A 12,868-nucleotide genomic window follows, 5' to 3' on the forward strand; every position below is an offset into this window, starting at 1 on the left:
ATCCTCAATTAGATAGTTATCAGCAATAGGGAGTAGCACCAAGTATTCACATGTGTTTTCTTACTTAAATTATTTCAGAATTTTTAGTTGCTCTAAATGGCGATACAAAATTATTTCTATTATTCAACTTGTTAAAAGTTCAATTAATTCAAATTTGCAAAAGTCAGCGTAGCTAATTCAGTTGTTTTGTTCCACCATCACTCAAAACGCAGAAAGTATTCAGCTTCTGAGAGATGTATGACAAAGAAAACAAATTCTCACACTAGAGAAGCTGGAATCAAAAATATTTTTACAATTTGCATGTTAATTCAACATTTCTGAGGTATTTTTACACAAAATAAAGAAACATACAAGCATATTAAATATGAGCTTAAATAATAAGACACATAGACTTCATCCTCTCAAAAAACTAATTTAATCAAAACAAAAAGTTGATTCATTAACAAGTTTATAAAACAGTGATTTAGTTACATAAATAAATCGATCAGTGTATCAAATCTTAGTTTCAACTTCATGAGCATGTTGACATGGTTGTACAATCATTTACCTAACATAATAAATAAAAGGGAGCATCTTCTGTTTCTAAAAAGGAGCTACCAACAGAGACAACACTGGAAAAACACATGAAATGAGCTTTTAAAGCACAGAATACAGATCGAGCACAGCTAAAAAATAAAAGACACTACAAGTTGGATGTTTATGAAAACAAGTTTGGTAGTTAGAACTCACATTTGGTTATTTTAAAGCATTAAGACAAGGCAAGAAAGAAGGCTGTTCTTGTGTGAGGAATTAGAGAAAGTAAATGAGTTAAAGAGGAGAAATTAAAAAGTAATAATTAAAAAAAAAAAAAAGCTGAACAGTCAGACCTACAGTATAAAACTCTTTTGAGTTCTGTATTTTCCAGCTACTTTTCCTGGAAACTCTGCTTATAATTTCCTAAAGTAGCTTTATTTGTTGTTGTGGTTTAAAAAAATAAATTGGGACATTATTAAACACCGTCTGTCAGAGAATCCACTTTGTTTTACAGGTCAGGTCAGTAGAAATTAGACGTATTTTAATTTTACAGGAAGGAGTGTTTTTATTTGTTAGTTTATGCGCAAAACTAAGTTACTTCCAAAGCAGCTGGATCAGCATCAACCAATATGCAGCATAAATTCAGATAATTACTATCAGTTGTATCTATAATGTGTAAAGAATCCAAAATAATTTCTTTACTATGTAGAAATACAAGTTAAAGTCCTGTGTAACTTAAGTAAAACTACAAAATGATCTGTCAAATACAGTATACCAGGTACCAAAAGTAAAAGATGAGAGTATTGTGTAGTAAATTATTATATTTCTAATTTGCATTACTTTAATGTTGCAGCTGGAACAGGTGGAGCTAACGTTAACTACTTTATATACTGCTCAGTGGTTTGTGAATTACATCTAGGATTCAAATTTTAATTCTGAGTATTTTACAGAGTTTAATACATAATTTATTATATTCTGTATTCTCATTAAAGCAAAATTAACTATAGCTGTCAAATAAATGTGGAGTGAAAAGTACAATATTTGCTTTTGAAATGTGATGAAGTAAAGTAAAAATAGTCTATACCTCAGAATTGTTACTAGAAATATTTGCATGTGCAGTTCATACTCCAGGAACTCTTTATTACTGAAACTTAATTTATGCTGAATTGTTTCGTGCTTTGCATGTGTAGCTTAGCTGTTGTCCTAAGAATACCACCTGGTCACACTATGTTACCTGTAAGTGAGAACTACCAAATTCTAAGGCCGTTTATCCTGCCGCCTCATAAGACACGATTTAGGAATAAATTGGAATTTACAGACCTGCAAAATTAAGTATAACACTTTTTTAATTTTCTCCTTATAGTCAAGAAGGACTTTTTGGGAAATATTCTAATAGTTAATAGGAATAATTTTAAAAATGAAATTATGAGGAAGGTAAAAAAAAAAAAAAAATCAGCTTGAAAACAGAAGTCTTAAAATAAAGCGTCGCCCAACTTTCTGTCCTACACACAGTCGAGCCGTCAGAAAAGATGTCGTTCTGCGATCGGATCACTGCAGATGGAGACGCAGCTGAATGTTGTCTCTGCTCTGCCGCCACAGTTCTCTTTGTCCCGGTTTGTACGATCCTCAACACACAGTCTGTGTTCGGGAGACTTTGCTTGTCCACTTCTGTCGTCTGCAGTTCATTACATGTCTGCAGAGCCCGGACGTACTGTTGAACTGACCCCTGCTGCAATGCAAGGCGAACATTTTGAAGTCCTTCTGATATGTTTTTTTTCCCCGTTTCAAAAACCAAGAAGTACTGCAGCTTCAAGTATTGTGCCTTACATAGAATATTCTGTCATAAATTAGTTAACATATACATTTTTTTCAATATTCAGACATATACTTTCATATATACAAGACAATAAAATGCTTTTGTTCTCTTTTTTGTTTGCTTTTTAAAGAGAAATCCCTGAGAATGTATGTTGACAGTTGCCAAGTTTCCACAAGAGCAAGCACTGTGAGAGTTTGTTTCTGTGACAAATGTGTGTAAAATAAGCATAGCCAACGTTTGAGACAACACTGCGAAACCAAAACAATCAGCCTGAAACAAATATCGACCCAGTAAATAAATTTTTTCCTTTCACTCCGCTGAACACATGGAGTGGAAGGGAGAGTAAAGCTGGATCCTTAGAGGTACTCGTCACTTCAGATGGAGTTTCTCCATTTGGTTTAAAGCCGTTTGTCTTTTCTTTGAGGCTGTGAACATTAACTGAGGGACGTAGGAGTGCATAGTGGACATTTTGCCACTGGGTTATGCAGTATCTTCTCCGTGTACTCTCTCATGTTCATACATATAAAGGGTAACACAGTTCTCTCCCGCTGCAAACTTATTTTTCTTCTATTTCAAACTTATTCTGAGGAGAAAATCTACCTCAAAACACATTTTCCCATAATCTCAGGCTGTTTTTCCATTAAAATCGGGTCTGTGCTAAAGCTAGGTGTTGTTACAGCTCAACAGGCCCAACTTTGTTTAGATTCGATTTAAAATAAATTTAAACCTGCACAGTGACTCCAAGCCAGAAACTTAATTTAAAGTCAAACCAAACCACTAAACACCAAGAAGGTAGAAAATCAAGCACAGGAAATATATTATGTAAATTGATGTAACTTTAGCTCATCTTCTAATGTCCTTCAACATCAAATGGAAAATCCAAACTATTTAATTTTATAGTGTGTGTATATCAATAAGGTTGGGGTGGTGTCATTCTGAAGCAGTTTGACTGACCGGCATTGAAACTTTGTCTTGCCGAGTATATGTTATGACTTGGAGTCGGTGTGGAGCCATTATTTTCCTCATCACTGACGCTTTTTTAACAGCCTTGCACCCATACATGATGTGCATGTAAATACTCCTTCAGTTGATTATTACATTATGCTTAGCCTAGCCTAGCAGTCCCAAATTCTAGGAATATGACTTAAATGAATGTTTAAGGTTGATTTTCACCTCAAATCATAGAAGATAAAAAGGACACTCAAGTAAAGGGCAATTGTTTTGTTTTTATATTCTCTTTTTAACCAAATCTCTCTCGAACAAGCATCATGAGTTTTTTCTTGCCCTTGTATATCTGTTTCAGGTTGTCTATGAACTGTGTGAACTGGATGTGTCCATCATGAGCCATGAGAAACGTCTCTCTGGCTTTACTGAGGAACTCTATGAACTCGCTGTAGTGGCGTGGGCTGATGTGCGTCAACCGAGAGTGCGTCGTATTGATATAGGCCCCAATTGTGGCGTCCAGTAGCTGCCTGAGTGGAGCCTTGTCCAGAGACATCAGCTTCCCAGAGTTCCTACGACTGTGCAGCGCCACCATGCCTGGCGTCGACATTGTGCATCGCCGCAAAATGTCTGACAGGACGGTGGCACACTTCACGCTCTTCACCACCAGGGGGATGACTGCTGCCAGTTCGTTTTTCCCCAGAGAGTGGCTGAGAGCGCACGCCCAGAGCACGTCGTTGATGGCCGGGTGTGTGTCTTGGTTGTAGCTGAGATTCAGGTGAGTCAATGCTAACGTTGCTAGTTTGTATGCCCTCATTGGATAACCTCGATGTTCCATGTAGCGCGCTATTGTAAACAGCTGTGTGTAGTTCATTCCTGTGGCAGCTGCGTCCAGAACAATCTGATAGGCAGTCTCGAAGGCAATATGGTCCTTCTCACAGAGCGTTAGAGCAGAAAGGGCACAGTTTTGGGGGTCCTTCATGGCACACTGCAGGGCGAGGGTGCGGGCGGAGTTGGCCAGGTTCTCTTGCTGATGGCAGTCCAAATGCAGACGGATGATGGTGCTGTTGGACATCACTGTGGTAGCCACGACACTGGTGGCTTCAGTGGGGGTGAAGAGGGTGAACCAGCTCTGCATGATGCTGTCCAGTGCAAACACACCTAGAAAAAAAGGAAAGGGAAATGTTTAAGATTTAGTACTTCTGCCTGTTTAAAAGATGATTATGGTGTTTCCCAAGGTTCCATCCTGGGCCCATCTACTAGTTTACAGCAGTTAAAGATAATTATTAATTATTTATATATCATGACTTTTTTTTTCTTATTCTGAGCCATTTGGTTTTGGGACTATTAAGAAATGGATTCAATTGAATTTGTTGAAAATAACAGAATATAGACCTTTGCCCGTCCTGCCTTTACAAACTACAGTCTAGATAATAAAAGGCAATAAAAATCTTTTATTTAGCTTTGTAAGTCATTAAATGCTCCTTTTAAAAAGTTAAAAGTTAAAAAATCTCCTTTAACTTTTGACTGATAAAAAAAACAGTATATATTTGTTTTAGAAAACATAGCCAGCTGCCTCCCACAGTATTTTTGTCCCTACTTTGTCTCCAAAATGTCTGTTACAGTGGGTTTTTACAGTTTACTTTTACTTTAATTGACTATTCTATTTTTAAGTCTCTGACATTGTATGGTCTGGCTCCAGACTTCAGCACCAACTGGTTTGTTCTCAATGAATCAATTCAATCTGTGCTCACAGGAACAGGGACTCCTTGTCACTCCCCTACATTCTGAACAAACCATGTGGGAGGAGGGTTCTCCCTTCTGGACACAGCTTCCTGTCCACTTCAGGGAAATTCCACTTAATCATCCAACAGCCTACAGTCTTCCATAATTACTGCCCTGCCATTCATTCATACCCTCCTGCTGAGAGACCTCTGAAATCCACATAAACCTGACCTGGACTGTCTTTAAAGTTCCTCACGTCGTTTTGAAAACGTCAGTCCTTTTTTAAGCGGCTGCTAAAACAAGTTATGTAATAGTCATGAATTTATTTTCGTGTTAAATTGGGTGGTGATGATGAATTTTACACATGACGTGGTTTTAACCATAATGTATTTTTATGAATCCATCCCCCCACACAGTATCTGAGACATTGTTCTTTAATTAAAAGTCAGCTGGAGACGTTACTAAAAAAACTCACCAACTTCTGTAGCACATGTGACGAGCCATCGCACCATCTCTCTCCTCCGCCAGTTCAAGGTAGACAGGGTCATTCTCATCACCTGGAAGAAACACAGGATTATGTCAGAGCCTCCATGATGCTACATGGTTGTTTTGCTTATTTTCTGTGTTGTGTGTGTTTTTACCTGAAGGCCCAGCTCTAGGGAGACTTTGAGCAGCGTGATGTCCGGCAGGCTGTCCATGAGAGTGGCGATCTTGAAGGCATCCTGGGCCAGTTTGAAGATGTGGGATGAGGAGTGGATGTTCTTCTGGATGGACTCCAACACTGTTTGTAGCCTACGTGCATCACCTGGAAATACAACACATGGAGGTAAAGTAATTAAACTACATTTGTAAATGTACAGTTACTCCATTCTGAAATAATAATGTAGTTACAAGAACCATCTGTCATGACATGAAAAGAAACACTAATTGGAAGATGATCACATTATTTGCATTGGGCTAAAAACCTTTCTTGTGTTTTTGTACCTTTAGCAGCTGTGAGCATGGTGGAGGCCAGTTCGCACTGTTGTGTTTCTATGTGGCTGAGAGTGAACCAGCGAGGGTAGCGGCTGGGCACCACTGACACCATATGGTGAGGCCGGGATAAGTCTCCAGAGGTGGTTGTGGACTCGAGGACCGGCAACCTGAGCACAGAGAACAGCTTTATTAGACAAGAGGAAAGACGGGAAGTGATCTGTCCAGGATGAGGAACATTTCATAGAGGTAAATTTGTTATCAAAAGACCAGTTCCTTTATTGAGGCAATCAATATTTGCCCCTAAACTCAGGTGGATCTCTGCCTCAGGGCATGAACAGAGAACTGTGAGGGGTTTAAAAGCAGCAGCCTCCCTGCTGTGACACCAAGAGTTAAATATTCTTCTTTTGTAATTGAAGTCAGGAATTTAAAATATATACATGAAGATTTGCATATCATAACAATCAGAGGGATTTCAGTTGGGCGAGAGGAAATAAAGTTTTGTTGCCACCTGTGGCGGTCAGGGAGGAAACCAGCAGCATGTATTTATTATTCACACGTTAGATAAAACTGTTTCAGCAGTGTTGAATTATTTAGTGAATATTCCACCAGAATTAGGTTTTGTCGTTAAACAGCGTCCCAGTTAAATTCCTCTAAACCAGATGAGACTTCCAGGAGTTTCTACTCACCTCATGGCCCTCAGTGCAATTTTGTACGCCAGCTCGGCGTCATGAGGTAGCAGCGAGGTGAAGAGATACTTGGCAAACGTGTGCATGGGGACGCTCTCTCTGTAGAGTAGTTCCCCCAGACCGCTGTAGGGACCAGCTGTAAGAAATGACACAAAGATCCGTTCAGTCCGTACACAATCAACATGAAGACAGAGCAATGTTAAAACACAGATTACAGTGAAGAGCAGCGTAACAGTGAGATATGACTAAACCGTGTCCTTGTGTCTGAGATCGTTTCCCAGCCTGATTAATCTGATACTGCTGATCTGAACTGTGACTCAGTTGTGCATCACAATGACAATCATTTTGTCAACCAGCAGAAATGTGCAGAGGCATCACAGAACATCCTGAAACCTAAATCATGTGAGCTTGAATGTAGGACAAAGGGAAAAAGCTTTTATGATGGATCTGCCTCTTATTTAGTTTGTAGTAACGATTGTAGTAGTGTGTTTCAATATTTTAGACAAACTGAATGAACCAGCAGACTCTTTTCAATGACTGCGTCTTACTAACCCTCTAACAGGAAAACTGCTTGTTTCCTGAAAATCTTCACCAACGATTCGTCTAAGTTGACTTCTTGGAGCTTGGCCAGTAGCTGCTCTTCATTGCGGCACACTTTCTCCTGGGCGTAAAGTCCGTCTGGCATCACCCTCTGCTGCCCTAAACCCATCAGGGCTGTTTCTACAGCCAGCGACACAAACGACTCTCCTTCCTCCAGGAAATGATGCACTGGGAAAACGGCATGCTCCATCCTCCTACCTCCACCCAATGAGCCTGGAGGAGGAAGCAGAGAGAGGTGGTGGGTATAAGCTCTGAACAGTAGTTCCATTTTGGATCCTATTTAGACGAAGGCAGCAAAATACTGTTAAATAGTGTAAATCGCTCGTAAATGTTTGTTTGCATGACTAAGTGGGTCTTTGCAGGTCGTTCACAAATAGTTTTAATTAAGTTTAAGCGTCAGTTTCCCACCTCTCGTATTTAAATCAGTTCAAATCATGTCCTCATTATACAAACTGCCTAAAAAAAGCCGATAAGAGACTGAGAATGACTCAGCGAGCTGATTCTGACCTGAATTCTGATTCAATAAAACGCTCGTCCCCACTGAGACATGACTTATGGAGGGAAATGTTCCCTTTAGGCTGTGGCTCGAGCAGCGTATTGATAAATCCATTGATCTGTTTGTTCACTCTGGTGTTCCTTTCTCCCAGCGTGTGTTCTCTTGAGGATGCTAATCATGTGTTTTAATGGCTTAATGATGTCTTGGCAGACCTCACAGTTTATCCCAGGAGAGTAAACAGTCCCTGATGATCTCACACACACACTCAGATATAAATAGCAGAGTTTTAATTGAACTTTCTTCTGTTTCTGTGCAGTTCACCTGCTTCACCAGAGAAACACACTGGAACTCCGTCCTTCCTGGCTACTGCACATTGAAATTCGTCTAACTGAGCTGCATAATTAATGTGTTTTAATTGCAGTGCTTTTCCAGCTGCATTTCTTATTCATGAGCTGTTATTGGAGGAAAACTGGAGGCCAATCAGCACGTCTGTCATCGCTGCTGATTGCAACCTGAGGGCCTGCCTCTCCGACAGGAAGACGCAATCACTGCAGCAGGAAAGTGTGTGTGTGAGCTTGCAGACAGTGTGTTTGCAGTGGTGGAAAGTACAGTTTTGAGATACTAATGTTTAAATTTTTTTCTAGTTATTATTTGTATCTACTTTGATTTCTGTATTTTAAAGAAAAACGGGCAAAACTTAAATTTCTGTATCAGGACTTTGCTTTTAATCATCTGGCGACCCCTCAAATTTGTCTTGGGACCTTCTGTAGGTTCCTGATCCCTACGTTGGGAACCACTCAACTAAACTGTAATACTAATACTGTAAACAGTAGTAAAACCTGTCTCTGCCTTGAGCTGCAGTAATGATGAAATTCACATTTTACTGCTCTGTATTTAGTCATTTTATTATTTTCTATTCTTTTATTTGCAACACCATTTTTTAAATATTAAAATATTTTAAAACGTTTATCCTGCTTTTGTGTATTTATTTCTCTGTACTTTAATTTCCTTTAGTTTCTATTCAAACTGTATTTAAAGTAGTTAAAACTAGCTCCAGCTCTATTTGTTTGATATATATACACTGCCCGTTGATACTTTTGAGTACATAGGGTTATATTTACTTTGCAAAATATAATAATACTTAAGTAGTTTTACTTTGCTTGGTACTTTTACACTAGTAAAAAGTGAGCACTTCCGATTTCTGACATGCTGTCAAGTGATTTTTATTCTCTACCTGCAGCAGAACATGATCTGAGTACTGTGCTACTGTTTGTGTATCTGTGTGTACCTGAGGCTCCATCCTCGCTGCCCCGACCCGAGTCCATCAGGGTGCTGAACAGTGTGCAGATGGGGTCCAGAGGGTGGCCCACCCAGCCCTCCAGGTTAGTGACAGATGTTGTACCTTTATGCAGCAGCTCTGCAGTAAAACATACACACACAGGTTGATAATGAAGTATTTATACTGCATGTGTGTATTTCAATCAAATACATTTGAGTTCCTGAGAAGTTCAATGTTTTAGTCAAACATCAGAAACAGGAAAAGTAAAAAGTCTAGAGGAGGATTCGGTCAACGGACCTTTTTTGTGAGTGCGGAAGAACTCCAGCTGTTTCTGCTGCTGCCTCCTCAGTGTGTTGACTATGGCGATGGCCAGCCTGAGCGCTTCTTTGGCGTAACCGTGTGATCTGAGGGCGTCCACCCGGGCGCACGCTGTAGGGACGTGCTCTGCGTGAAACAAAAGACATTTCCATTTGTCCCACTGTTCTTTTCTCATCAACTTAATCGTTGTTTATCAAACCCGCTCCCTCACCGTGCCACAGGGGCCACCCTCGGCCGTCGAAGAGGGAGCTGTCGAGGTTGTGGCGGTAACAGTAGTTGGTGTAGTGGTCCTCAGTGATGATGTGCTGCAAGTGGGGGTCCTGCCAGTGCAGGTCACAGGCCTCGATCGCTCGCGTGAACACGGTCCGGTGAGGACGGGTCAGTGAATCTGGGACAGAAGAAGAACAGAGGTTGTTAAACTGAGGAGGGACCCGAGACAACAGTGGCTTTCAGTATTACATGAACATGTCTATGTAAAAACAAATGCTGGGTGATTATAGATGAAGCAGCATCAATTAATTAATCTTCTCATTGGAAACATTTTAATTGCTGCCTGACAGAAACAATAATGTGTCAGTTTCTTCTGATTTAGTGGAAGCACATGCAAGATTAGAGGACTGGAACAGCTCTGTTCTTATGCTCATTCTATTAGCTGCACTACAAAAGGTAATAAGGTGCAGTATCGTTGGCATCGATACTGAAGGAGGCAAACTTAACTTAAAAAAATAAAATAACCAGAAGAGGTTGGAGAAAGAAGAGGAGACGATGCAGAAAGAAACATCCCGATGGAGGATTTGGAGACTTCAACTAAAAAGAAGGTGATGTCTGTGCTTCAGATGGGTGTCATCTCACCTGGGTTGCCCGGGGGGCCCTGGGGCAGAGCGTTGGTCAGATTGGTCAGCTCGCTGCCATGGTTACCATCCTCTAAGGGGCAGACATCCACGCTGCTCCACCTGCGAAGCTGACGGAGCCAGAAACCTTTCTGCTCGGGTTTACAGTGAGGGTTCAGCACGATGCACATCCACAGAGCTCCTGCACAGAAACGCATGCACACATTCACATTATGCCGTGTGTCGTACAAACATATATAAACTTCAAAATAACTAAAATACATTAAATATCATTTAAATTTTGTCTCATATTGTTCCTTCCTACAAAACCAAATGTGTGGAATAAATAAAGCTGCATCGTGCATAAAATATCTGAAATCAAAGTTTTTGGCTTCACGCAGTGTTTAAAATTTAAAAAAACAAACAAACTACTAATTAATTAGATCATAAATTTCCAGTGGGGACAGTTTGAAGAATAAAGATAGAACGAAGACGGAGGAGGGGAACGATGAATGTTAGAGGATAAATAAAGGATGACGGAGAAAACAATGAGATGAAGTGAGGAGAGGTGAGGAGGAAGTGTGTGTGTGTGTGGGGGAGGGAGGTGAAGCTGAAGACGGGGGGATGGGACAGGACGAGAGGCTTTATCCTCCGTCTCTTTGTTAAAGGCTGCAGCAAGGACGACGACCACGAGGAGGGAGGAGTGACGAAACGCAGAGCAACAAAAACAGACGTGGAACAACGGTGAAACCGGAGAAACGGAACCTGCAGGACACATCTGTGATTTACTGAGTAGAAGTTTGGGAATTAAATATTTATCACAGCAGCTTATTATGAATTTCCAGTTTCAGTAGCTGTAGTTTATGTCTAACACCAAGGAGGTCGATGTTTTCACAGGGGGCCTCGTTTCTGATAATCTGTGACTGTCCCGAGTTACTTCAGCTGTAATGTAATGTGCTGCAGTTAAAGAATTTAACTTTAACTATTTTGGTTTTGTTTAGCAGTCGGCTAAACACCCACGATTGGAGGGCACAGGATGAACTGGTCAGACTTTCAGTTCCTCAGACAACAAAAACTAAGGAAGCTCATTTCCACCACAAGTTTGAGTCATGATGAAACATTGTGAATCCTGGTTTCCTGGTTATTATAATTCACCTTAGTTGAACGTGAACGTCAACGTTTAAAATAAGAAACAAACTTTATGGACGTTTAGAGACCTGTGTGTTTAGTTCTAGTTATATTTGATATTTTCCCAGTGAGTTATTTAATAACTGACTCGTTCTACTGCATCATGAGACCAATGTGTTCGTACCCAACTCGTCCCACAGCTGCCGGTACTTGTCCGTCATGGTGGTTCCCTGTTGCCTCCACAGCGCCAGTCGGGGGTCGCCCATGAACTGGTCCGTGATCAGCGACAACATGCGAGCGCCATTGGAGTCCCTCATCTTCAGCATCTCTCTCACCTGCAGAGACAGGTGCATTGTGGGTTAACGTGGTGACAAACAGCTGAGAGACAAGATCAGTTTCTTCTATTAGAAAAATATGGAAGAAACCACTTTTGGAGGGTCGTTACCTTGCTGAACAGTAAGTTGAGCTGCTTCCCCGATCCGTGGTACCCGCCCTGGGAGAGAAAGACTTTCACCTGTTCTTGAACCTGCTCTTCGTCCAGATGCCAACAGTTCTCATCGTCCACGCTGGCCCCCGCCGTCGGATCTGGAGCTCCTGCACCGAAGAGGAACAAAGTCAGCAACAAAATCAAGTTACATAGATTTTCATTTATTAGTTTCTACATTAAGTACTTAGTAGTAGAGTAGATGAAGCAAAACTACAGTACAGAAATAATATCCAGTAAAAGTATGAGCATGAAAATAAAAACTCATTATTCAACAAGTTGCAGCAAATAAGTTGATTTTAACTGCTCAACATATTCTATTTTTCACCTGACTCAGCAACTAATATACTTAATTTTGACTAAATTAAATCAGTAATAAAGTATCATACAGTGGATAAAAGTCTTCAGGGAGGAGCAGGCATGAATACACCTGCATCAGCATATAATTCACCTTTTGCATTAATGCATTAATATTCTGCTGGCTAAGCTTAAACACTGATCAATAATATCAACTCTGCAGAATCGGCAACAATAACCAGCCTACATGAGTGAAAAGCCCGTCCCACATTTGAACGCTAAACACACGTCGTTGGGGACGATTTCATCCATAAGGCTCCACAAAAATAGATCTGCACAGAAAGCTACGAACTGTCACGAGAGCAGAAAAACAAACTGCAACTAGAATCCAAAGTACACAAGTATCGAGTGGCTGCAAAGCAAATATCGACTCAAATGTACAAAATATTTACATGTATACAGTATTTAAACTTCTGTATGCAAGTAGATTAAAGTTGCAGAAATATTTATGATGCTACAAGAAAACTGTGTATATGTACACAAAATGGAATGAGGCACATCCATACATACCACAGAGTGAAAAGAAAACTCAGTAATACATAGTTTAGATAGTTTTTAGTAATTACGACATGTACTGTAGAACTATAAAGTATTAATACCTGTCATAAAACACATAGTATCTTGCATGTTTCAAAAAGTATTCGAGGTGATATCAGATTACGCAAACTACCACAACTAGTGGGTAAAAACCCTGATGTCAACAAGAATTTCAGTAGTTA

The 12,868-nt window shown here is 40.2% G+C and overlaps 1 protein-coding gene across 1 annotated transcript in view; it reads right to left on the bottom strand.

Moving 5' to 3' along the window:
* Nucleotides 1–402: 402 nt before the first annotated feature.
* The window catches only part of zswim6 (zinc finger, SWIM-type containing 6), a 35,831-nt gene continuing 23,365 nt past the window's right edge, over nt 403–12,868 (bottom strand). Inside the window, exons 3-14 of the mRNA XM_026355110.1 lie at nt 11,754–11,902; nt 11,493–11,643; nt 10,203–10,382; nt 9,562–9,738; nt 9,330–9,476; nt 9,042–9,170; nt 7,210–7,470; nt 6,658–6,793; nt 5,981–6,138; nt 5,638–5,801; nt 5,472–5,553; nt 403–4,432 (exon numbers count right to left, since the gene is read on the bottom strand). Coding sequence (XP_026210895.1) covers nt 3,570–4,432; nt 5,472–5,553; nt 5,638–5,801; nt 5,981–6,138; nt 6,658–6,793; nt 7,210–7,470; nt 9,042–9,170; nt 9,330–9,476; nt 9,562–9,738; nt 10,203–10,382; nt 11,493–11,643; nt 11,754–11,902 — 2,597 coding nt within the window. The 3' untranslated portion in view covers nt 403–3,569. The remainder of the gene's footprint in view (nt 4,433–5,471; nt 5,554–5,637; nt 5,802–5,980; nt 6,139–6,657; nt 6,794–7,209; nt 7,471–9,041; nt 9,171–9,329; nt 9,477–9,561; nt 9,739–10,202; nt 10,383–11,492; nt 11,644–11,753; nt 11,903–12,868) is intronic.

The sequence above is a fragment of the Anabas testudineus genome, chromosome 12 (genome assembly GCF_900324465.2).
Source record: "Anabas testudineus chromosome 12, fAnaTes1.2, whole genome shotgun sequence".
NCBI classification, from domain to species: Eukaryota; Metazoa; Chordata; class Actinopteri; order Anabantiformes; family Anabantidae; genus Anabas; species Anabas testudineus.